Source organism: Cnephaeus nilssonii (assembly GCF_951640355.1).
Source record: "Cnephaeus nilssonii genome assembly, chromosome: 17".
In the NCBI taxonomy this organism is placed as follows: Eukaryota; Metazoa; Chordata; class Mammalia; order Chiroptera; family Vespertilionidae; genus Cnephaeus; species Cnephaeus nilssonii.
The window spans coordinates 50,844,874-50,869,331 of NC_137088.1; the positions used below are offsets into that span (position 1 = coordinate 50,844,874).

The 24,458-nt window shown below is 52.1% G+C and overlaps 1 protein-coding gene across 6 annotated transcripts in view; it reads right to left on the bottom strand.

The window, feature by feature from the left end:
- The window catches only part of PRICKLE2 (prickle planar cell polarity protein 2), a 321,728-nt gene that overhangs the window by 29,802 nt on the left and 267,468 nt on the right, over window positions 1-24,458 (bottom strand). For all 6 annotated transcript variants that reach the window (XM_079794944.1, XM_079794949.1, XM_079794946.1 and 3 more), the window contains 5 exons: window positions 24,215-24,328; window positions 20,499-20,636; window positions 17,004-17,207; window positions 13,376-13,562; window positions 7,840-8,709 (listed from right to left, as the gene is read on the bottom strand). In XM_079794944.1, the coding sequence (XP_079651070.1) occupies window positions 7,840-8,709; window positions 13,376-13,562; window positions 17,004-17,207; window positions 20,499-20,636; window positions 24,215-24,328 (1,513 nt within the window). The remainder of the gene's footprint in view (window positions 1-7,839; window positions 8,710-13,375; window positions 13,563-17,003; window positions 17,208-20,498; window positions 20,637-24,214; window positions 24,329-24,458) is intronic.

The following is a 24,458-nucleotide window of genomic DNA, read 5'->3' on the forward strand; positions in this document are numbered from 1 at the left end:
CTGGGCCATCTGACCCCTGTGAGCCGGGTTCAGGGCCATGGAGTGCCCACCAGGGCACGGCTTCCTTGAGGAGCCAAAGGACGTCACCCCATGGACCTGTCAGAAGGCTTTCCTGAATCACTTCCTCAGCACTGAGTGGAGAGGGTCGGGATCCATCCCACCTGCCCCTCCAAACACCTCCTTGCTGGTCTGAAATCCCCCCCATTAAAGTCACCGCAGGAACATGCCCCAAAGACCCAGAAAACCATGGGTACCACACATATTGGACATTTGATGTCAAATTCAAAGGGGGGCGGTGGGGAGGGGACTTCTGAAGGAAGGAACCAGGCCAGGGAGTCAGCCACGGATGGGGGGACACCTATAGTTCAGCAGGGATGTGTGGTTTTTACTCTCTTCCTTTGAAGATATTATCTCCGTTTCCCTTTGAGAAGGGCCCCCGTTCCCCACCTCCTCATCCCATCGCCATTCTCAGTCCCTGCAATTTCTTTGGCCTTGACCCCATTGCCTGGCTCCCAGGATGGGCATGTGACTCAGGCCTGGCCAATGAGAGCAACCATCCTCCCTGGCCACAGGAGTTAGCTTAACAATGGTTAGGTGACCCAAGTCAGGCAAATGTGACTTCATTCCGGGACTTTTTGGTGACACTTAAGAAAAGCGCAGTCCCCATTGACCTAGGGAATGTTAGCCGGGAGCTGCTGAGCCACCTCTGCTGCCCTGGGAAGAGCCTGCCTGAGAACGGAGCCAGCAGCCGGGCGGGGAAGCAAGGGCAGAGGAGAGAGAAGCGGAGGCTGGTGCCATCAGTCCTGCTGACACCTGCACCCAGCTGGGCCTGGAACCAAAACCCTGTGAACCCCGCAGTCACTTGATTTAGAAAATGCCTCATGTGTTTACACAAGTTGGAGCTGGGATTCTGACACTTGCAAACAAGAGTTCTGTAATTCCCGTGAACAGACAATCCCCGGGCATTTGCCCAGGAGTTTCCAGACTGGCCGGGAGCCACCGGACAGGGCTCAAGGTGAACGGGAGGGTCTCAAGTGTGTGAAGCCAGCCAGGGCACATATCCTCCCCTGGGGAGGGTGTGAACAAGGGGGGCTGAGGGTGGCCACGCAAGTGGCAAGTACCGGGCGCCTGCTGCCCAGGAGGCCCAACAACAGTTTAAAGAAAGAAACTGGGTTAGAGGATGGGATCCAACTTATGCAGAGGAATAGGAGAAATGTTCCGCATTACAAGGAGGAAAACCATGTCGGGCATTCTTGGTGCGCAAACTGTTGCAGATCCCTACCTTGCTATTTTCTCGTTCTTTTTGTTTGCCAGCAACGCTCCCACACTGCCCCTGAGCAGTCAATGCATCTCAGTGTTGCACAACCAAGTTTCCCTGTCAAGGTGTGTAGGTGATGCACGTTAAAGGCATGGACGTGCCCCAACAATGCAACACGGTTCCAAGGCGGCCACAGGCCCTTTCAGACTTCTGTGCCTGCTGCGTCCCTGCACATCCAGGTCAAGGACACATGCACTTCCAGCGGGTGCTGGTCTGGGTCACAAATCACACAGAAGCCCTGGCTGGTGTTGCTCAGTGGTTAGAGCGTTGGCCGGCGCACCAAAGGGTACTGGGTTCAATTTCCGATCAAGGGTACGTACCTGGGTTGCAGGTTTGATCCCTGGCCCCAGTTGAGGCATGTGTGGGAGGCAACTAATCAATGTGTCTCACTCTCTCTCTTGCTCTCCCCTTTCTTCCTTCCCTCCCTCCCACTCTCTTTAAAAAAATAATGGAAAAATAAAATATCCTTAAGTGAGAATTAACAACAAAAAAATTAAATCACAGAGTAGGTGAACTTATCCATTTCTATGTTTTCAAATTCATCCTCTTCTTTCTCCCAAAAGTCTTCCCCAAGGGACACTGGGAACCTCTGCCAATTTCCTCTCCTAAGTCACCCTCATCCTCTTATTTCAGTCTCCACCCTGTTTACACCTTGGCTGCTGCCATCTTCACCTCTTTCCTGGCTGCACAGTCTTGGACTGCCTCCTATGGGCCTCCCGGCATCAGCACTGGCCCTCTTCCGATCAATGAATTCCTCACAGGGAAGATGAGCCATCTTTAAAAAATGCAAATCTGATCATGTTACTTCCCCTCCCATTTGTCCTGAACCTTCCAGGGCTTTCCATTGTACTGAATGCTTCTCCACCATCTAACCCTTGCCGTCCTTCTCAGCTTACTGCTCTTTGTGCTCTACCCATGGGGCCTTCTCTTAGTTCTTTATACTCACTACCACAGGGCCTTTGCATATGCTGCTCTTGCTGCCTGGAATGCTCCTCCCCTTATCCCTTAAGCCTCTCTTTTTTAGGATGTCATCTCCTGACTCAGCCATATCCCTCTTTGTATATGCCTTCCTAGCCCCACATTTACCACAGATGGAATTTTATATCACACAATTAGATTGTTACTATCTATTAAACTCCACTACACTGTGAGGTACAGGAGGGCAAGGCCCATGTCTACTTTGGCTCAGCAGTGGACCCATAGCACCTTGCACAGGGCATGGCCCCGACCAATAGTAGTAACAGCTAATAGTCCCTGAACACTGAGAGGGCATTGGGCACTGTCCTAAATTCTTTATGCAGATTAACTCATTTAATTTCCACAAAAACCTACAAAGCACTGTTGTCATTCCATTTCAAAGATGAGGGCGCTGAGGCACAGAATAGATAAGCTAGCTGTCCAAGGTGACATAGGTATTAAACTGCAAAGTCCAACTTCCAACTCATTCGTTCTGCTGTAGCTCACAGGGCAGGCACCCCAGGCACATTGGCTGGCTGGCTGGCTGGCTGAATGAATGAACAGAAACCATCTTTCTCTTTCCCCCACTCCTATCCACACCTGCATTCCCTTCTTACAGATGCCGCTCTCCCTGTCCCAACCACTCCTCACAGAATTGGCTGATCCTCAAAGCCATATTCCTGGCCTCGGCATTCCCGGACCCTTCTCCAGGGACCAGCTGGCACTCCCCAGCTGTCCTGTGGCGCGGCCTCTGCCTGCAGCAATCGGTCCCAATTCCAAGTCTACTGTACACTTGGCCCCTGTGTGTGACGTGAACCCTGACCCTGACTTGCACTACAGCCTTAGTCTCCTCGGCACTGCTGCCCCTGCCTGGGGCCAGACCTGCACGTGTCTCCTGTCTTTCTGGCCTCTGACCGGGCACACCGTCCGGGACTGCCACCTTCGCTTCTTATCATTCAGCTCTCACTGCGCACTGTGCTCTCGAGTTCCCCTCTAGCCCTGCCAGAGCCACACGGACACTTCAGCAAACTGCTGCCACCGGAAAAGGAGTCCTGTCCCTTTCGATTGAGCCACGGTGCAAATCTCCCGAGTGGGCTCATGACCCTTCACGCGAGGATGTACCCCAGAGGGGTGAAGAGCAAGGGTTTGCAGACCACTCATCCGGGGTCCGGTCCTGGCCATGAGTGGTGACTGAGGGGAGGTGACCATCTTTGAGCTGTAGTGTACTCACCTGTAAAATGGGTATAATAATCAGCCGTATCTCACAGGGCTGTGGGGAGGGTTACGTTACGGATGAAGTCATTAGCATGTCAGGTCACAGCCAGTGCTCTGTTGTGATCAGTTGCCGTCACCGTCATCACTCACTGCGGCCATGGTGTAGTGGCTGAGGGCACAGGCTCTGGAGCTAGAACAGCCATGTTTGAGTCCTCCTCCTCCACTTACAGCTGTGTGGCCTTTCTGTGTCTCACTTATTTCACCTGTAAAATGGGCCCCTGACAACTCTATCTACCTCACAGGGATGGTGAGTTAGTCCACAGAAGGTGCTCAGAACTATACCTAGAGCATGGTAAACACCTAATCATATTAGCCGTCATGGATGTTACTACCGTTTCAAATACTATGATCACGCAGGCTGCAGGCTGCGTTGGAGTCGCATTTAGGGAGGGGCTTCTGCAAGGCCCCCCTGGCGCTGTGTAAGCGGTGACCGTGCCCGCTGACTCACTCCCTGTGAACGTAGGGATAGACTGTTTTCCAAGGAGGGACACACACTCCCAGGTCTGGCCAAACCGGGAGGTACCGCAGCCCACATCTGAGGCTGGCACGCCACTGGGCCGATCTGTTTTTCCAGATCTGTTCTAAGGAAAAACGGTGCCCACAGAAAGATCATGCTTCGTGCCAGATTAAACATTACAGACGTATTCAATAAGGTAAGTTGCTGACCATGGGGGAAAAATCCATTATCCTGAAATCTAGCTTTCATCAAAGGATCAAGGTGTTGCCACTAAGCCCTCTGTGACACGTACGTGTTACTCACAGGCTGAGATTCTAGGGTTCAAAGATGCTCCGGCAGCCCAGACACGGCCTTCTCAAAAGACTGCCGAGTTTTCTGGCAAAACCCAAATGCAACAGTGCGAGCTGGCAGCAAAGACCGACGCCCCGCTAGTCAGCACCGCGGCCCTGGTGGCCGCTCTGTGCAGTGCAGGGTCGGCTCCAGTGACACAGGGTGAAGTTTCGAATACTAGTGGCAATCTTTCTTCCAGGCTACTGTCTGGCAGATCCACGGAAACAGGAGCACAGAATGGGTTTCTCTAGTTCCCCGTTCCCACGCCCCTCCCACGCTGGTTGGGAAGAAGAGAGCCCACCGGAGCGTCTTCAGACCTGGACATGCGTGCGGATGTGCACAGCAGGTGGACACCGGGAGCTGTCAGCCGCTAAAACATGGCTAGAGGCCAAAATTATGCACCGGCATGTTTGAGACGAGAGAGAAACAATAGAAATAAAAAAGTATCAGGTAACCATTTAGACTCTAAATTTTAGAGGGTCAGATGTGTCCAGAACGATGTTAGCGATTTAAAATGCATTATCACTTAATTCTGAGAAAAACCCTACAAAGGAAGTACGATTATTCACTAAATGTCATGGGTGAGGAGACGGAACCTAACAGACTTGCAGTGACTTACTCCAGGCCACAGAGCTCACCTTGGTGAAGGCTGGATTTGGCCCAGAAGTGACTCTGTAACTGGTGCTCCAAACCCTTAATGAACTGGGAATCTGAAAAACCAGCGCTCCTGTGAGGAGGTCCATCCTAGCTGCTCACCTCCCTCGTCTGTGCTGTCCAACAGGTTAGCTGCTCGCTACCTGTGGCTATCGAAATTTAAACTGGTTAAAAAGAAACAAAATTTGAAATTTAGTTCATTGCTATTGAGCACTTAAAATATGGCCAGTGCAGCTGATGGCCTGAAATTATCATTTCATTTAATTTTCGTTAATTCAAATTTCAATGGTCACATGTAGCTAGTGGCTACCGTGCTGGGCAGCGCTGCTCTGAGGACTTTTTCTCGGCTGCAGCAGACATGGCTCACGCTGCTTTCCAACTCTCAGGGACAGAGGGCCGTGAGTTGCTTTGCCCAAGGAGCCATAGAGAACCACAGGGATAAAGTCCCTGCTTCTTTCTTAAGATCAGAAACTACATGTTCTTCAAATGTACCCGCGTGGGCTTTCCAACGTCCCCTAACCCCCAGATCTGATTGCCCTGTAGGTTCCAGTGTGAGCACAAGAAAGTAAGAACAGAAAAAACCCAGGAACAAGTGTTCTCAGACAGCAGGGAGCTGGTTAAATCGCAGGCTCCTGGGCCCCCCCTCTGCAGGCTCTGCTGCCGGGGGGCTGGGGCCTGGAGCCCATGTTTGAACCAAGCAGCTAATGATTGTGATGCAGGTGGTCTAGCTTGGAGGCGCGGCTCCGGAGGCTGAATTACTTATCTCCTGGCCTCTAAAACAATTATAGCGCATAAATCTTTGGGGAACAGCGCAAACTGGGCTGGAAGCCAGGCAGTCATCGCTCCGCACTAATTGCTCACTTCTACGACATTAGCAAGGTGCTTAGTCACCAAGGCCTCGCTTTTTTCCATGTGAAACATGGGGGTGAGGATGTGTGCTATTTGTCCTCTAGGACAAGGGAGAATACAGGTGTGAAAGCATTCGAGGGGACGGCAGCTAAAAACACATCCTGCAACTCAGAGACATGTTCTGCCTGTTAGCTGAGAGTTTACTTAGATATCACATTAAAAAAAAATTGATTTTTTAAAGCTATCTCCACAAGAGGAGAGCACTCATTCTCTTGGGTTTTTTCTTTTTCTTTCGTTAATCCTCACCCCAAGGAAATGTTTTTATTGATTTTAGAGAGAGAGAGAGAGAGGAAGGGAAGAAGAGAAAGAGAGAGAGAGAAACATCTATGTGAGAGAGAAACATGCATTGGCTGCCTCCTGCACTCACCCTGACTGGGAATCGAACCCACACCCCCTGGTGCACGGGATGATGCTCCAACCGACAGAGCCATCCGGCCGGGGCAAGTGCAAGGCTTTAACTTGTCTGAAGCAACTGGGAGATCTGACAGCAGGGGCTCATGTTAGGCTGCAGCCTGGTGGTTAGGAGCCACGTGGGGTCACGTGCACAGGTTCAAGCCCACCTCCACCTTTGAAAAGCTGGGTCAAGTCCCTGAGCCTCTCTGTCCTCAGTTTCTTCAACTCTGAAATGAGAATTTAATAGTCTTCCTCCTTCGTGGGGTGTGATAACTTAACCGAGTGAATATTTATAAAGTGCTTAGAACAAGGTTTGGCACATGGCAGAGCTGTGCCACTAGCCGAGTGAATAAATAACTGCATGTGGCAACACGCAGCGGGAGCCCACCTGCGCCAGTTTATCGGTCTCCACCCAGGCCCACTGGACCGTGGGATCCGCTATACCCAGTAGATGTGGTCTCCCTCCTCGGGGCCAGGCCACCAGGAGCAGAATCACTTAGTGTATCGTAGAGCGGTACTTCTCAAGCGACACGTGGTGATGGACCAGCTTCTTTTGAATCCACTGTGGACTGATGGGTGCCCTCCTGAACAGGACGGATACACAGCAACACCTCATGCAACTCATGCAACGTACCATGGGTTCTACCACACCCTCGCTGGTGTGAAGCTGGGCCAATAAATGAGCACAACAAGCATGCACTTGGGTGTTGTCTAATTGCTCTACGAGTCCCTAAACACTGTCCTTTCAGTCCTTATCTCGCTGGGCACTGCGGCCGGCCCTGGTCCTCAGGCCCTCGGAGTAGTGCCGGCCTAGGGAGTATCTCCACGTCTCCACACGCACACGAACCAGCCAGACGATGTGAGTGGAGAGGGTGGGCATTGGGTTCCCTCTCTCCCCGTCCTCTCCACTCTGCCCTTGTCAGCTCTGCCCACGCCTCTTTTGTTGCTATCTGCACGTTAAAACCGGCTCCCTAATGAGATTCTGGGCTCAGAACACCACGCTGTGGACGTGCCGGTGCCCCAGGCAGCACCCGGCTTTGTGAGCACGGCCTCCAGCTCACAGCTGGCCCTTCTCCTGGATGTCGCCTTTGACCAACAGGAGCTGCCCTGCCCCATGCCACACCCACAGCCTCGTGTCCCAGTCGCTGGCCAGCAGCCCAAACCCAATGACAGACTGACATGCTGGTGCCAATGTCAGCCCCTCTGCCGCAAGAGGGAGCCAACTGTGTGGCACCATCCCCAGAGCCCTGTGGGTCGGGCTGAAGCTGGCTCCTGTCCCAACAGCACCCTTCACTCGGCTCCTCCCCCTCCCTGTCCTGTGCTCCCCTCCTTCCCCGTCCTGGGAAGCACCCTCGACAGGTCACAGGCACCCGGATGTCTGCCTCAGCTCTGCTTCTCGGGAACCCGCCATCTGAGACTTGGGTGCATCTTCCCAGTGACCTGCTGGAGGGGGCGCACAGCGGGACAGCATGAACACCCTGAGGACCGGCGTCAGGTCACCCCGCGGTCATCCAGGCCGTGTGCCTGCCAGGGGAACAGAACCTACCTGTGGCGTTAGACAGGGCCAGAGATTCCATGGAGCCCCGAGGGGTCTGCTCCGTGGGCGTCATGTCCTCGGTGTATTTCAGGGAACTGAGCGGACGGCGGGTCCGGCACTGCTGAGCGGACATGCCCCCTTCCTCCTCCTCCTCCTCGTATTTGGGGACCTGGATGCTGCCTCGGGCCTCCCCGAAGCTCTGACTGGACATGTCGCTGTAGCTCTCCTGGGACCGCAGCCTCCCCGGGTAGTAGTCCTCTCGGCACTCCTGGATGAAGCTGCCGCCGTGCCCCTTCAGGGCCAGGGACGAGCTCCTCTTGGGGTTACTGAAATGCGGGGCCCACATGTCGGGCGCGGCGCCCGCCCCCTGCGCCGCGGGGCTGTAGGAAGTTCTGATGTTGCACTGGCTGAGCAGCTGCAGGGGGCTCTGCGGCTGGCTCTGCTCCAGCTTGTTCCCGTAATGGAAGGGCTCGTCCCGGCTCCTCCAGATGGGGTCCCGGTTGAGGCTGGGCGTCTGGCTGGCCAGGCTGAGCAGGTCCATCTGCAGCGACAGGGGGTCCACGTCGGCGGACAGCCGGTTGGAGCTCACCTGCAGCTGGCCGTGCGGGCTCAGCACGGGCTCCTCTGTCTTGCCCTTGTTCTTGCCGATTTTGGCGCTGCGCCGGGACTCCTTGGCCCTGGCATTCTGGAAGGCTGAATCGGACGAGTCCGAGCCATTGGGGTCCTCCCCGGCGCTGCAGGCCCGTGAGCAGAATATCTGGCCCTGCTTGGGGAGGAAGGGCCGCCCGAGGAGGGACTTCTTGCAGTGAGCGCAGCAGAAGCAGGTCTCGGTGGCGTGCCAGTGCTGGCCGTCGTAGGTCATCTGGCCCTGGTCGATCCCTGAGGAGAGAAGACATGGGAGAGGCTGAGGAGCGGCTCAGACTATTCCCTGCATTGTGAGACGTACGCATGCTGGAGTGGCCGGGCCTCCACCTGTGGCGGGATCCCTGTGAGTAAACCCGCGGTCCGGCCCCTCGTAAATGGTACGCATGTCCTATCACCCATGCCTCCTCCTTGTTCCAGGCGGCTCCTTGTTACGCATTTGCTCTGAGTAGAGAAACTAGGTCAGACTGGCCTGCCATGAATCCTGCCCGGGACACACTTCATGATACCAATGGAGGAGAAATGCTTTGCATGTATGTAAACTCATTCAACCCCTCCACGGGATGAGGGAGGTGCCGAACATCATTTCCATTTTTCCAGATGAGAAACAGGCGCAGGAGGCCTAGATAACCAGCCGCATGTAAAACAGCTGGGAGTCACAGATGGGATCCACCCAGGAAGCCTTGCCCTTACCATGCCATGGGTACCGCCTCCTTCACTCCACTTAGGGGTCTGCGCAAAGGTCAACTACTTGGGGAAGTCGTCTGTCCACCCCACTGACACCTCTCCATCCTTCCCCACCCACACCTGCTGCACTTTTCCTTACAGACTCATCCCACCGGCCGTCGGACTGCCGCGCACGTGCCCCTGTTCACTGGTGCTCCCTCCACAGCAGCGAGGCTCTAGGACACGCTATTCCGTTTCTTTGGTTCCCCCAGGAGCACGGCCGGGGGCGCCGAAGGGCGCTCCATATGCTGAATCAGTGGGTGAACTGAATCCCCCCACCGGTGTATGCTGCTCCGAAGGGCAGGCACTTGGTCCTGGGCCCGGGAGCGCTGGTACACACAATCTCCTTACACGTGTGTGAGGCCCGCCCACAGCCCCGCTGGCTTGCTCTCAGCGCTCGGCCTTCTTCCGGTTATAGGACTTAATCTCCCCAGGGGCCCCATCTCCCTGCCACCCTGGGGCCAGGAGCTTTGGGCGGGGCTAAAGCTACACCCGGACCCAGTACCGGCCAGGAAAAGAACGTGTCTCCCAGCCCAGGGGCTGGTTCAGGGTGGGTAGGTGACCTGCACCCGGCCCAGAGGAGTCCTGGGACTGCAGTAAGACAGTGACTGCAGAACGAAAGCCGGAGCTGCGGGGCCCGGCCCGTGGGGAGCCTGCTGAGAACGCAGCCCCGCAATCGCTGTGGGAAGGAAGGGGACCTCTGGGGTCTGACCGGACCGTCTTTCCGAAAGGCAGTACTAACATGATCCTTCCCCTTTGGCGGCTGAGACTCCTAAGCCTGTCCAGGAATAACTTTCAGGGACTTGTCCAGAGAGGCGGAGAGCGAAAGCGGAGAGAACAGAGAAGGCCAACACTGGGCCGCTCTCCTGCCCTGTCTGTGCGCCCTCACGTCACGGCCCGGGCCCAGGAGAGCGAGGCACAAGGCACAGGCTTCTCTGCTTGGCTCCTCCCCAGCCCAGGGTCTTGGTTTCTTTGGGAGTCAGCCCTGGGGACCCAGAGGGGACTGTCAGAGGGACCACCCCAAGGGGAGTGGGGCACTGGACCAACTGGCTTCCATTCAGCACGGCGTCCCCCGCAGTGAGAATTGGCTGAGGCAGGACGCAGGGGTGGGCAGCACCCTGGCAGCTGAGTGAGACCCTGCCATTCCAGCGGGCTGTAAAGACGCCGAGGTCCATCAGCTTGGGTTCAAATCCGGATTCTGCCGCTGTCTGGCTGTGTGACCCTAGGCAATGGCCCCACCTCTCTGTGCCCCCGTCTCTCCCTAACGGAACAGGGATACCGGTAGCACTTACTTCCTGGTTGTTGTGGGGACTGGCTGAGTTAATATGCAGAGAATGCTTAGACCCCTGCCTGTAACTATTGTCACTGCTCGTCTTGTATTTTCTTAGGTCTTAATGCCTGTCTCCCTCTGGGCTCTGATGGCCGCTGCCCGGATGCAGGCCAGGGGAGAACTCAGGCTGACTTGGTCTCCCCGCCTCTCGCTCTCCTCTCCTCCAGGGGCCCGAGCTGCCCTCCCGACTGCCCTGGGCCCTCACTGTGGGCTCCTGCTCAGCACAGATCCCCGCAGCTGCAGCCTCCCCTCCCGCCACAGGCACACAGGCCTGTCCTCCACCCGCCTCTCCATGCTTCTCCGTGCTTCTGCAAGGAGACATGCTCAGATAGGCAGCAGGGGCCTCCTTCTGGGGGAGGGGGCCTCGCAGAACGCTGGGTCTCTGTGGGGAGGGGCCGGGGAGGCGTGTTACAAAGTGGCCCAGCCGGCGGGGGAACGTGGTCCCTGATAAACATCAGCGACAGTCACATGGTGCCCTGAACTGCCCCTGAACTCTAAACATCTGGAAAGGACTCTGCCGGTCCACATCTAAGTGCTCTCTTTACTCCCCTCTAAGCCCCTTAAGTACTTCTCTGAGGGTGATGTGTCTACTGCTGCTACAGCCGCCGTCTGTTTATAGGACTGTTTGCTGTGCGCAGGCAAAAGTACCGTTGCCCTAGCAACGGCTGCCTGATGCAGGGTCTGCTCTGAGCAGCTATATAAATATGGAATATTTGCAGAATGTGGTCAGAGTAAAGCACCAGAGACTGCGGTATGCATGGTACACAGAGCATACCTTTCACTGCCGCAGGAAATTACGTTTTACAGAAAAGTGGACCTAGAACAAAAAAAAAATCAGGGGCAGCATTTTAACGCAGCAGTGACAATTCTGCAGGCCACAGAGCTCTTCTGGTAAAACACGCACGCCTTTTTATGGACGTAAGAGGAAAGAAGAGGGAACACCAATCACTGTTCTCGAACAGCTAGAAGAAACGAAGAGAGAAGGCGGCGGCCTTCTGAGGGGCGGCGGCTGTGGGCACGGTCAGATCTCCTCTCTTGGAGCCACTGAGCGCAATCCGAATGACAGTGTCTGGAGCGGCTCTGACGCCTCCCAGGAAAGGGACAGAAGACGCAGAAACACTGATGAGACGGGGCATCGCTGCCCTGAGCACGTTTTCTGTACTCTCAGCCCCTGTCACCTGGGCAAGCACCTACTTGCAGACTCAGAACCCACGGTGAGAATGTGGGGCAGGTAGGTGCTCTGTCTCCCCGGACAGCGTCCCACCCCGCCCTTCCTTACGGGCCCAGGCACTTGTCCAAACCAGGGTCCCCATTCCCTAACGCTTACCCTGCAAGGAAGCTTATCTCTGACCGCTTTGACCTTGTGAGAGCGAAAGCTGTGGGATTCTTGGTTGGCAGCAGGCCGTGGAGAGTGAGGTGTTTAGGGCTGGGGAAGGAACCTGGGTCCCTCAGGCCCCAGGAGGGGATGCTGCTGGGCAGAGGTAAGCACAGCGATGCTCAACCCTGGGCCTGGCAGGGCCGCCAGCCCGGGAAGGCCTCTCAGAGCAGTTCGTTTGGGGTGGACACCCGACAAGAACGGACTGAGCACATGCAGGTGCCTTGTCCACACAGCTGTGATTTTTATCAACACACGAAACCCCCCAAATGACTAGCTGATTTTTCATTTGAATGCATCACTTCTGATGAACCAGGGCAAGCAGGTCAGACTCACGGCCCACGGGCAGCATGCCTCGTTTATTTGGCCCGTGTTAGCCTTTGAGTTTGACATGCTTGAACCAGGGAGACAAAGCCACTTCTCCTTGTTGCTGATAAAATCTCTGACTTCCTCCCCATCTACCCACCGCAGGCGAGACGCCGGCAGCTTCTGAGCATGTTGCCTGGAATGGCACAAACCACAGGAAGACCAGCTGCCGGCCTCACAGACCTTCATCCCTGGCCAGCTTTTCTTTCTTTCTAAAGGGCAGCTCTTCCTCAAGGTGCCAGAACAGGCAAGTCGAGTGAAGAAGCCACAGATGATCCAGAATAGCGTTGGAGGGCGAACAAATTGGTTAGTATTTGCAAAGGGAAAATGATTTTCACCATCTCAGAACTGCCAGTTATTTGGAGAGTCTATAGCTTATGGGCTATTTGAGGTTTCCTTGCTTTGTATTTGGCTGGGTCAGCCATTTTTTTTTTTTTTTTTTAGACATGCTTGCCAGAAACCATTTGGTTTTCTTGACTATCCTACCAAGAAAGCTGCTTTGGTTCCTCCCTCTATTAACACTCGAGTTTTCCAGGGCGGCAGTGGGAGACACCTGTTTATAGTTTCCTTCTGAGACCCCCCTCCCCTTGGTAGTGGGGCTGTACATCACATAGCCCCACCCAGAGGTGGGCCTATGACTCAGGCAGACCAATAGGAATCTAGGAATTCCTTATTCTCTTGTTTCCAGAGCAGAACACAAGACCAGACCAGGGCCTATGGGGCTCCTATATAGAGACCTGACTTGGATACTGGAAGAGCACAGCCCCACTCCTCTACAGGAAACAATTGCTAAGATGCATATAATTGGAGGGTCATCTTGGCCGCCATGAGAAGGCAGCTTGCTCCCGAATGATGCCAACAGAAGGCAAGCTGAGGAGAGACATGGAGGGACAGAGAGAGTTTGTTTAAACCCTTGATCCATCTCTACCTGATGTCAACATACTCCTTGGCCTTTCTAGTAATGTAAGCCAAGACAGTGCCTTTATTCACCTATGCTAGTATGAGTTGGGTTTCTACCATTTGCACCCGAAGGGATTCTAACGACACCAGACACAATGAAGGCCCAGTCCCAGGAGGACCGGGCTGAGCCCCACGCGTTGCCTCACCTATGTGTTGGGCACAGGTGTCGCAATATTCTGCATACAAGGACTCGAAGCAGTGGCAACAGTAGGGCCTTCCCTCCTTCATGATGTAGCGCTGGCCGCCCAGCACTGTCTCGCACTCGAAGCAGCAAAAGTGTTTCATGTGCCAGTGCCGCCCCTCGGCTTCGGTGCACTCGTCGGCGAAGATGATCTGGAGATGAAGAAGCCAGATGGTTAGGACCCAGCCAGGAGAATGCACGTTAAATGAGGACAGGGAGGGCCCCACACTAGAAGGGTGGGAAAGCTGTCCCCCCGACAAACTGTTAAACAGAAGTGGATTAGAATATGCTCATTCTACATCGAATCAGCTCCCACATTTGGATTTGCCTGAAGTACAATTAAACATGGTTTCCAGTCTGGCCTTGTAATTAGTTTAACCACATTTTAATAAGAGGAAGAACGTTCTAAATATGAATAATATAGAGCAGGACCAAAAACTGATAGCTGATGGGCACTTTGAACACACGTATCTGTTTTACCTGGCCTATACACAGTATTTTTAAAAAGTGGGAAATGCCATACAAACACCTGGAATCCTGGTTTATCTTTGGAGTATATCATATGTGGCAACACGCAGTGTACGTGCCCGTATGTATGAGTAGCCGGGGCGGGAAGACGGGCTGCTGCTCCCAGGTGAGTGGTGAGCTCTCAGTTTGGTCCCACTCGTCACCACTCACTGTTGCCTTAACAAGAGCCACCTTCCTGTGAAGTATCTGTTGCCCTCAGAGCATTTGTGTTTTGACCTTTAATGTAGAGTTTTTAAAAATCTAAAGCATAGATTTAAAAGCTTCCTACAAACTGCAGTAATCAAGACAGTGGGTACTGGTATAAGAATAGACATGTAGATCAACAGAATGGAATTGGAAGCACAGAAATAAACCCAAACATTTATGGCCAATTGATTATCAACAAGGGTGCCAAGGACATTCAATTGGGGAAGAATAGTCTCTTCAACAAATGGGGCTGGGACAAGTGGAAAGCCACAGGCAAAAGAATGAATCAGAACCCCTATCTCACACTATACACTATAGGAACTCAAAGGGATTAAAGACCTAAAGAACCAAAAACTATAAAATACCCAGAAGAAAATACAGGTATAAATTTTCATGACCTTGCAAGGTCATGAAAATTTATACCTGTATTTTCTGTGGTCGGCAAACTGCGGCTTGCAAGCCACATGCGGCTCTTTGGCCCCTTGAGTGTGGCTCTTCCACAAAATACCACGTGCAGGCGTGCACGTACAGTACAATTGAAACTTCATGGCCCATGTGCAGAAGTCGGTTTTTGGCTCTCAAAAAAAATTTCAATTGTTGTATTGTTCATATTTGGCTCTGTTGACTAATGAGTTTGCTGACCACTGCATTAGGCAATGGTTTCTTAGGTATGATACACTAAAAACGTAAGCAACAAAAGAAAAAATATATAAATTGGACCTTATCCAAATTAAATAGTTTTGCATTTCAAAGGACATCATCAGGAAAATGAAAATATAACCACAAAATGGGAGAAAATACTTGCAAATCATGTATCTGGTAAGAAACTAGTATCCACAATATATAAATAGTTACAATCCCACAGTGAAAAGAAAAATCACATAAGTAAAAAAATGGGCCAAGGATTTGAATAGACATTTCTTAAAAAAAGAAAAATACACAAATGGCCAATAAACACATGAAAAGATGCTCAACATTATTAGCTGTTAAGGATATGTGAGCCACAACCACTTTACAACCACTAAGATGACTATAATAAAAAAGATAAGCAATAAATGTTGAGAATGTGGAGAAACTGGAATCCTCATTTATTGATAGTGGGAATGTAAAATGGTAAGCTGTCCTGGAAGAAAGTTTGGATTCCCTCAAAAAATTAAACAGAATTTTCATATGACCCAGCAATTTCATTCCTAGAGAACTAGAAATAGGTGTCCACACAAAAACTTGTACATGAATGTTCATAGCAGCACCATTAATAATTGTTAAAAAGTGGGAACAACTTAAATGTCCATCAGTTGAAAAATGGCTAAACAAGATGTGACATATGCATACGATTGAATATCATTCAGCCATGGAAGAGAATACAGTACCGATATAGGCTGCAGCCTGTATTAACCTTGAACACAGCATGCTAAGTGAAAGAAGCCAGAGACAAAAGGTCACACATTGTCTGACTCCATTTATATAAAATGTCTAGAATATGTAAACCCATAGAGACAGAGACTTGATTGGTGGTTTCCAGGGGCTGGGCGAAGGGGGAAAGGGAAGTTGTGCTAATAGACAGAGTTCCTTTCGGGGGGTGATGCAAATGTTCTGGGATTGGATAGTAGTGATGGTTGCACGTGACTCTATTAAAAATCACTGAATGTACACACTTTAAAGGGGTGAAACTTATGCTCTGTGAGTTACATCTCAATAAACAAAAATTTCAAAGCTCTTAAAGCATCATATTCTATTTGCCATTAAGCAACATAATGTGTTATGAGCACTCATTTCCAGATGTGGAAACTGAGGCATGAAGATAAGGCGGCTGCCTAGAATCACCAAGCTGGACCTGAACTCAGTTTCCCGACTACTTGCCTAGTGGGTCTCTCTAGAACATCACCATTAGCATTAGAATCCAATTAGTTAAAACTGATCAACTCTCTCCTAGAAGAGCGAATCGCTCCTGGACAATTTATAAGGAAGAAATGCCCAGGTGTTAGTGAACTCTGGCTAAAAAAGGGAGTATTGTTTATAAGTCCCACATTTCCGTGTACAGGGTAGAGAGAACCAAAAACCCACTCAGCAGGAGGAAACCCCTGTCCAAGACCTTTCCCCTGATGAATCCCGTCATAGTGGTCAGCTTTAGAACACTCTCCTTTCTGCTCCAAACTCTTAAAATTTTTGTATTGAGCCTATACGCTCCAAACCCTTAAAGCTAAACGAGGTGTTCTAGTCTCCCAGTTCACAGGTCATACCTGGGTGTGCTCCGGTGGGAGAAAGCACCAGGCCTGGCTTGTGTTCCTGTCTGCTGTCTTACTCCAGGTAGCAAATTCAAGTTCTTAGAGTGCGGGGCAGAGGTATCCAGAGGGAGTATCCATCTGCCTCCTGAATCCTCATCAGAACTTTTATAAGTTTTGGGAAAATTAAATAATGCTTCCACCAGCTTTCTTCTCAAACCAATCTGTCCCTCTGAAGCTCAGAAAACAGAGCTTTTAAAGATATAAGGGGGACATCATTCCTGATGATTACTCCCTGGGATTTGGGCTGAAATCTAAAGCTGTATGATACCATGGTTCCTTTCTTTAACATTCTGAATGGACCCAATGCCAGGAGTCACCTCAGCTACAGAAACCAACTGCCTTCCCATCTGGGTCCATGAGGCTGTGCGTTCAGTGATGCAGGCCACGTCCGGGACAGGCCAGCCACCCGGGATGGGGGACTTCTCTCGGGAAAGGGTTAATACAGGAAGGTGGGGTGGCCTGTGGTTTTCCTCTCTGCAGAAAACTACAGGTCCCCCTCCCTCTCCTCCTCCCCCCTCCCCCCCCCCCCCCCCCGTGTGGGTTATGCCACAGCGGGCTGCGGGCAGCGCTGCCGGCCCACGGGAGCGCACTGACCTCGTCACAGGCTGCGCAGCGCGGCTTCAGGCACTCGGCGTGGTGCCTGCCACAGTAGATCTTCCCGTCCTGGTAGAAGTAGATCAAGTCCACCAGGAGCTCGCTGCAGACGGTGCAGATGAAGCAGGGTGGGTGCCAGCAAACCCCGTGGCCAGCGCGCGACGCGAACACGGCGATGTCCCCGCCGTTAATCTGGCCTCCGCACTGTGAGGCCAAGGAAAACGTGAGTGTGAACAGCGCGCCCGTCTCTCACACCGCGCACAGGTGACAAAGGACCGCCACCTCCACCAATCATCGACCACTGAGCACTTACGTTCCGACGAGGCCCTGTGCCTCCTGCTTTACATACGTGTGTGCCTCCTGCTTTACATACGTGCGTGCCTCCCCCCTCTCCTTGCGTAGGGCCACCAAGTAAGATGAAGATGAAGTAACTGAGAAAATCAGGACTCACAAAGGCAGGAAAGAGGAAAACTGCAGCAGGAGGCACATTACACAAACTCCATCGGGAGGCCGACAAGGTTAAGATGAGGAGGAGGAGGAGGCTGTGGGGGCTGAGGCGGGAGAGGAGCTGTAAGATGATAAGGGGAGTGGGTTCATTCAAATGTGCCGCCTTTAACTGTTTCTCGGACAGTCTTTCAGGCCTGCTTTTAGCCTGCTTCCGCCAGCATCTTTTTACATAATCCTGACGGAAAAGGTACCACTTCTAAGACCAGCCTCTGGAAAGGGTTTCTTCCCTGTCCCTCCCTTATCTGCCCACTCGCGTTCCCAAGCTCCTTCCCCATCCAGAAAGGGGCAAGGCAGAGTCCCTGGTAGCCCGTGCTTAAGGCCGGGGTTGGGGTAAAACAGATACGGTCTGAGGGCCTTTGAGGGAGGAATCAAGTGTGAGGCAGGCTCTCGGCTGACCAGGGTGCTGGCATGAGGTTCACAGCCTGAGGGCCCAGGAACAGGGCCCCACATGAGGGACAGGGCAGAGCTCCGGGGACAATGTCTACAGAGTAGAAACACTACCTCCAAACCCTTCCTACATCATGGGCCTCCCGTGGGTTGAACTGCTTTCTAGAAAAAGGAGTAAAGAGCTCATGGAACTGGCTCTGGGAGCCCGATCATGTGGTCAGACAAAGGAAAGACTATGCTACAAAAAGCACTAACCCTTCCTCTTCTAACATAGGTAGAACTGGGGTAGCATACTGTTAACAGGTAAACTGAGGCACATTCAAAATTTCAAGAGTTTACTTGAGCAAATACTGAATCGAGTTGGGCAGCACCAAACTGAAGGTGGTTGGAGCGCCCCAGGGATGGGAGCTCAGAGGCAGGTTCTTACAGAAAAGAGGCGGAAGCCGAGAAAGCAGTGGTTTGAGTGGCTGTAACTTGAGCAGTCGCCTTATTTGGGAAAGCCTGATTCGAATTTGTGATTGATTGTTCTTAAGTTTCATTTTCTTGGGTTCTAGTGCATTGATTCTGGCTTAGGTTTTGGTTTGCTACCATACAAAGTATTAGAGCCACCTCAGTGTAATGGCCTCTTTGTTTAATTACTTTAACGAGACAGAATCCCATTTAATCGCAACATCATTCTATGACATAGACACTTGTTATCCCCATTCATGGCCAAGGTCACCTGGGAGAAACGTGAGTCAAACTTACATCGTTCTGCCTCCATGCTCTTGTCACTATTCTGTCCTGCTTCTGACATCTACCCACAAATGCCCGACCTTCCTTCTGTCTTAGGTGGGCCCAGCTGGGCTGTCTCTGGGAGAAGGCTCTGAGGGCGGCAGAGGTCCTGCACGGAGCTCACCGAGTCCCACATCCTAACCGCTGATGACCTGCATCTCCAGGTGGGTCTTAAGGATGAAGACCCCACTGCCAAAAGTCTGGTCCTTCAGCTCCCCTATGAATCTTCATTCCATCCACCTGAAGCTTCTCACTCTGTCCCTCTGAAATCTCCAAAACAAAACCAAAAAACCCCAAAAATGTCACCCTGCCTCCTCAGGTACTATCTTGGTTTCTCTTCTCTGATCTGCCTCACATATCTTCAGCATGTCAATGGGCCCCTTTAGACCAAGGGTGGGGAAACTTTTTTCCGCCAAGGGCCATTTGGATATTTATAATATCATTCTCAGGCCATACAAAATTATCAACTTACAGATTAGCCTGCTATATTTGGTCGATCATTTAATGAACTCACCCCTGATGCCTTGGCATGGCCAGACCAAATGGTTTCTCCGGCTTTCTACGGCCCGCGGGCTGGGCACTCCCCACCCCTGCTTTAGAGCGGAAGCAGCTGGATGGGCCTGTACAAACAGCAGCAGGGCTAGCGAAGTGCTGAAAATGACAGTCACCACTAGCAGGATTTTGGCAGGGCGAACACAGACAGGCTGGATTCCCACCACCTTGCTTTCTTTTCCTTTTTTTAATTGATGAGAGAGAGAGGGAGAGGGAGGGGGAGAGGGAGAAGGAGAGAGGGAGGGAGGGAGGGAGGGAGGGAGGGAGGGAGGGAGGGGGGAGAGAGAGAGAGAGAGAGAGAGAGAGAGAGAGAGAGAGAGAGAGAGAGAAGAATGAGAGAGAAAGGAAGAGAGAGAAAGGGGAAGAAAGGGAGAGAGACTGGCTGCCTCCTGCATGCACCCTGACAGGGAATTGTCCCTGTCACCTTCTGGCATACAGCATGACGTTCTGACCAACTGGGCCCCACTGGCCAGAGCAATCACCACTGTCCTGCTTTCTTTAAAGCCCTCCTCCGCCATGCCCCAAGAGGAGGAGAAAAAATAAATCCAGACTCTTCAACCCAGTGAGGTCCCAGGGAGAATGCAGGGGGCGTCCTGCACTTTGCTAAAGAGCCCTCAAACCAAGCAGATGACCATTTCCCACCCTGCAAATGTCACTGATCCTGGGAAAGAGGCTGACCCAGGTCCAGCAAACTCCACTTTCTAAAGGACTCATTTAAAATATAAATCCATCATATGTCAATCCCTGGCCTAACTCTTTCCAATGGACACTTAACCCCCAGGCCCTGGCCCTCTGTCAGTTCTCCTCCTTCATGCCCTCTGCCCGGCCACTCTGGCCCACAGGCCACTCGGAGAACCCGACAGCAATGTCCTGCCTCAGGGCCTGTGAGCCCTCTGTCCCCTCTGCCCCCGCTGCCCCTCCCCAAGGCCTACGTGCCTCCCTCGCTCAGTTCTTGCTTGTCTTTGCTCAGAAGCCACCTACTAAGGGGGGCGCCTTCCAGGCCACTTTATGAAAACTGCAACCCCACCCCCACTCCCAGCACTTCCTAACCCCTTCCCTGCCGTATTATTTTCTATCTTGCTTATCTATGTTATTGTCTGGCTTCCCCTGCTAGAACATAACTCCTAACAAGGGCAAGATCAAGCTTTTAAACGTTTGTTCACTGCTGTATCCCTCTGCCCAGAACAGCGCCTGGCCCCAGCAGGCACTCAGAAAGCGAGTGTGAAGGGCAAGGCCAAGGGAAGGCCAGCCGGGCAGTCCCGCCTCCACGCTCACCTGCTCACAAATGGCTCCCGTCATGGTGACGGGGAAGGGCCTGACATTCCCTCGGCCCAAGTTCTCGCGTTTCCTCTGGTTGCTGAAGAGCTTCAGCTCCCGCTTCTCCTCCTCATCCAGGGAGTTGCAGTATCGGACCTGAAGGGACACAGAGGTGGCACGGAAGAGTCACTCTTCGCTCTTCCCCTTAGGATTCCCGAAGCTCAGGCCTGTTTTCTCAGCAAACGTGCTCCTATTTGGTGTTATGGTCCTGGCCTGGACTTGAACCCCGCCAGGCGTGGGGACATTTGAAATGAGTCTCTATCTAAAGGCGCTGACTAAAGGCACCAAACTCTGGAGCCCAAGGCTCGGGCAGGATGAAGGTCTGTAGCTGTTCCTCATCCTCACTGCCTCACTCTGCTCCCCACGCTGAGACCCCAATCCCAGATCTGGGACTTCCTCCTTCTTTCCAATGGATTCGCATCTTCAAACTGATTGTGGGGCCCTGATACTTTCATGGCCAGGTGCCCAGGTAAGTGGTCCTTCACACCAAGGACGGCTCTAGGCCAGCGAGCCAGAACCATTGTCGGTGGGCTCATAGCTTCTCTTCTCCCAACTCATTGTTGGGAAAATGGGGAACCAAAGGCTTGTGACTGAAGAGTTGGCTCAAAAGCATCTGTGTTGCTTCATGGGAGTCCCTGCCTGTGTCTCTGTGAGGCGGAGGAAAAAGCCGCCTGCTGGGCTTTGGTTAATGCATCGACTTGCATTAAGCTATGATCCTTCTTGTCAGACACAGACACACAGGTAAGGGAGGGACATCATAGACATTTGATCCAGTATTTCCATCTCTTCCCTTATGTCTGCACACCTTGAGAATTTGGTCAGAGTCTTGAACTATTACCTACTTAACGGTACTTTTGTGATTAATAATAGAACAATTATTAACAACAGGAGAGGAGCAAAGGGGAGGCCAAATATTATGGGCGTGTCATTTGGGCAGTTTCGCCAGAAGCTAAAACTTTGCACTCCCCCGTGGTCCAGCAAAGGGGTGAGAGACAAATGCTCAGTAAAGTTGGGGGGTGATGACTGAAGGTGCTTTCCTGTTAGTCACACCTAGGAGCAGGTCCCTGGCCAGGGTAGGCATGGCCACCATAAAGGCATGAAATTTGGGATTTTTGGTCCCCTGAACGAAGGAGTTCACGCTCTTAATTCCCCTTGGCTCTCCAGTTTTCTCTTGGCTCTTGGTGTGTTTTGGTTGACTCCTGGCTTGTGGGGCTCCCCTGCGTTCCCCTACATGGCCATGGCCACGTGGACCCCACACACAATGGACTCATGGACTGCAGCTGGCCTGATGCTGAAGTGGGCCCGGCTCCACCATGGAAGGAAACCTGGACCCTGGCTCTGGTGTTAGCTCTACTGAAGCCCCAGCTACACTTCTAGGACTGGCCTGAGGGAAATGGGACTTTGGAAACCCAGGGATGTAATTCCATGCAAATAAAAATCACTCATTCTCCCGTGCGAGTCTCAGAAAATTCTTTTTCTCGAGATGTTGTCAGGACACCACCCCCAGCACCCAGTGAGGAAAGGGATACCCCACTTCTACCGATAACACTTAATACTGTTTTAACACTGACTCACTTTTCAAAACTTGAAGAGATTTACTTAAAGAGAAAGTATATTATGATTATCCATGGCAAATCTGTATTACCTGTAAAAATCAGAGGGAGACCATAAACTAAATAGAGTGAGGACGAAACCACATGGCTAGATTCTACCTGGATGCTTTGGCCCGTGGGAGGTCCGGCAATGCAGATTCTTAACGCTGCAGCTTCCAGCAGACACCAGGGGGATGTGCAGAAGCGCTACAGCTGCCGGCCCGCCTGAAAGGTCTCCCTTCATTATTCACGAGGAATGACATACAACTTACAAGGAAGTGCTCTCTCATTACATGGTTCAGCTTTACATACCGCCTTGCCCGTGTCCCACCTAAAGTCCCGTGTCCACCACACTTGGGCAAACATTGCCCTAACCCCAGCGCCTGCCTGCCTTTAGAATAATCTGAGCATCAGAACGTTAACTGAAATGCTCCGATGACTGTCAGCCAGATGGCTACAGGGGGCCCTTGAACTAGACTGGTGCATCCTAATTTGAAAACCAGGGCGGCTGCAGATATCAAAATTGTCTTCTCTGGGTGAAAAAAAGAATGATCAAATATTCACTTTCGGATCACCCTTTGTTCTCCACAGGGCCAAGTCTAAATGGGTGAAACCGCCTCCTGGGCCACATGGAAGGAATTCTCACCAGCAGGAAGGAGGCATTTGAAAGGTCTCTTTTCATGAAACCATAGTTAACCTTGAACAGAAGAAATCATTAAAAGCAGAACAGAGCGGATCAGGTCCCTCTGTTACGTAAAAAGTTAACAGAAAAAGAAACCGTCTTCTTGTGGATGTTTCTCCCCGGAGAGAACCCCCCAGGGCCCCCAGCGGCCCAGACTACATGGTTACACCCCTGACACTTTATGGACAAGCTTTTAAAGAAAGGCACACCCCTCCTGCTTGTAAAAACCCGCATTTTCACTTCCAAATTAGTTAACTGGGCATCAGGTTACAAGGTTTGCTCTCAGCTTTAAAGAGAAAGCATTATTTATACATATTTTTAAATGAAGCCTGAAATAAACAATAGGAAAGGGAATCGCCTCCCTCTTTCTAGGAGTGGCCTCAGTGTTTAAGCTTTTGCTCCACTTATTCAAATGTACTTTCGTGGCTCCTGATTTATCCTTTTTCTTTCAAATGTGGGGAGGTAAGGACTAAAAAGCACAGTCATTTCCCTGGGATCCAGCTCGCGCGGGGCGGGGGGGGGGGGGGGGGGGGGTAGGGTGTGTGTGTGTGGGGGAGGGGGGCTGTGGATAGGAAGCTGGTGTCTCACCAAGGGGTTATCTCTCTTTTCAATCGAGAATTATGTTTCTGTTTAAAATGTAATCAAGTTCAGTGGGCAATTCAATTCTATGTGGACAATTTTTACAAACCAGATACTTAAAAATTAGTTGTTAGTTTACAAATCTAAACCCTTCAAGCATGATGAGCTTGTAAAAGCATATTTACAAATGTCCCTTTATGATCAATTTATCTCCAAAGATAAATGCCTGCTCACGGCGCTGTGGGTGTGGGCTCAGAGAAAAGGACAGCCTGCAAGCCAGACTTTCAAGGGTGCAAAGGGTGACCTCGGCAAGTTGGACTTTAAACGACAAAAACACACATTTTCAGAGCTGCACATCTGAACACAACGTCTGCTGCCGTGGAGCGTGGGAAATGTGCGCACGCATTTAACGTGAGATGACGCTGAAAATTCAAGAGAGTCACGAAGTCTTCGCAGGGTCTGAGCTGCCCAGGGAATCAACCGGCCCAGGTGCTCAGGAAACCAGCCTCGTACGTTCTTCTTCAACTAAGAAAGCCTGGACTCTACCTTCCAATTTTCGTGCTCCCTGGTTAACCCCAGGGCGCTGGCAGTGCCAGGCGGATCCGGCCCATGGTGAGATTTTGCTTTTTGGTGATGCTCTCCAGAAGGTGTCTGACAGCTGCGTTTGGCTCTAAGTAAGGAAGCTAACACCTACACTGGACTGCCGGAATATGTTTCTTTGGAGATCTTGACCGCAGCATTCCAACTGTGGACAGGTCAGTGCTCAGGGAAGGTTCTAAGGAAAGGCTTCCTAAGGCCCCCCCACCCCCCCAGCCCCTTACCTCATTGTCATGCGGCGGCAGCTGGTGCAATAGCTGCTTGATTCGCAGCTTCTCCCCAGGACTGTTGACATAAGGAACCTTCTCTTCGGGGAGACAGCTGTAGTACTGGTGAACCTGAGGGGGAAAAGCGCACAGGTGAGCGGCCGGTGCCACCGTCGGAGATGATTCCCACAGCAGGACCCGGGCTACTTCCCGCTGGCTGACCCACCCGGCGTGGAGCACCGCGGCATGCGTTTCTCACTGC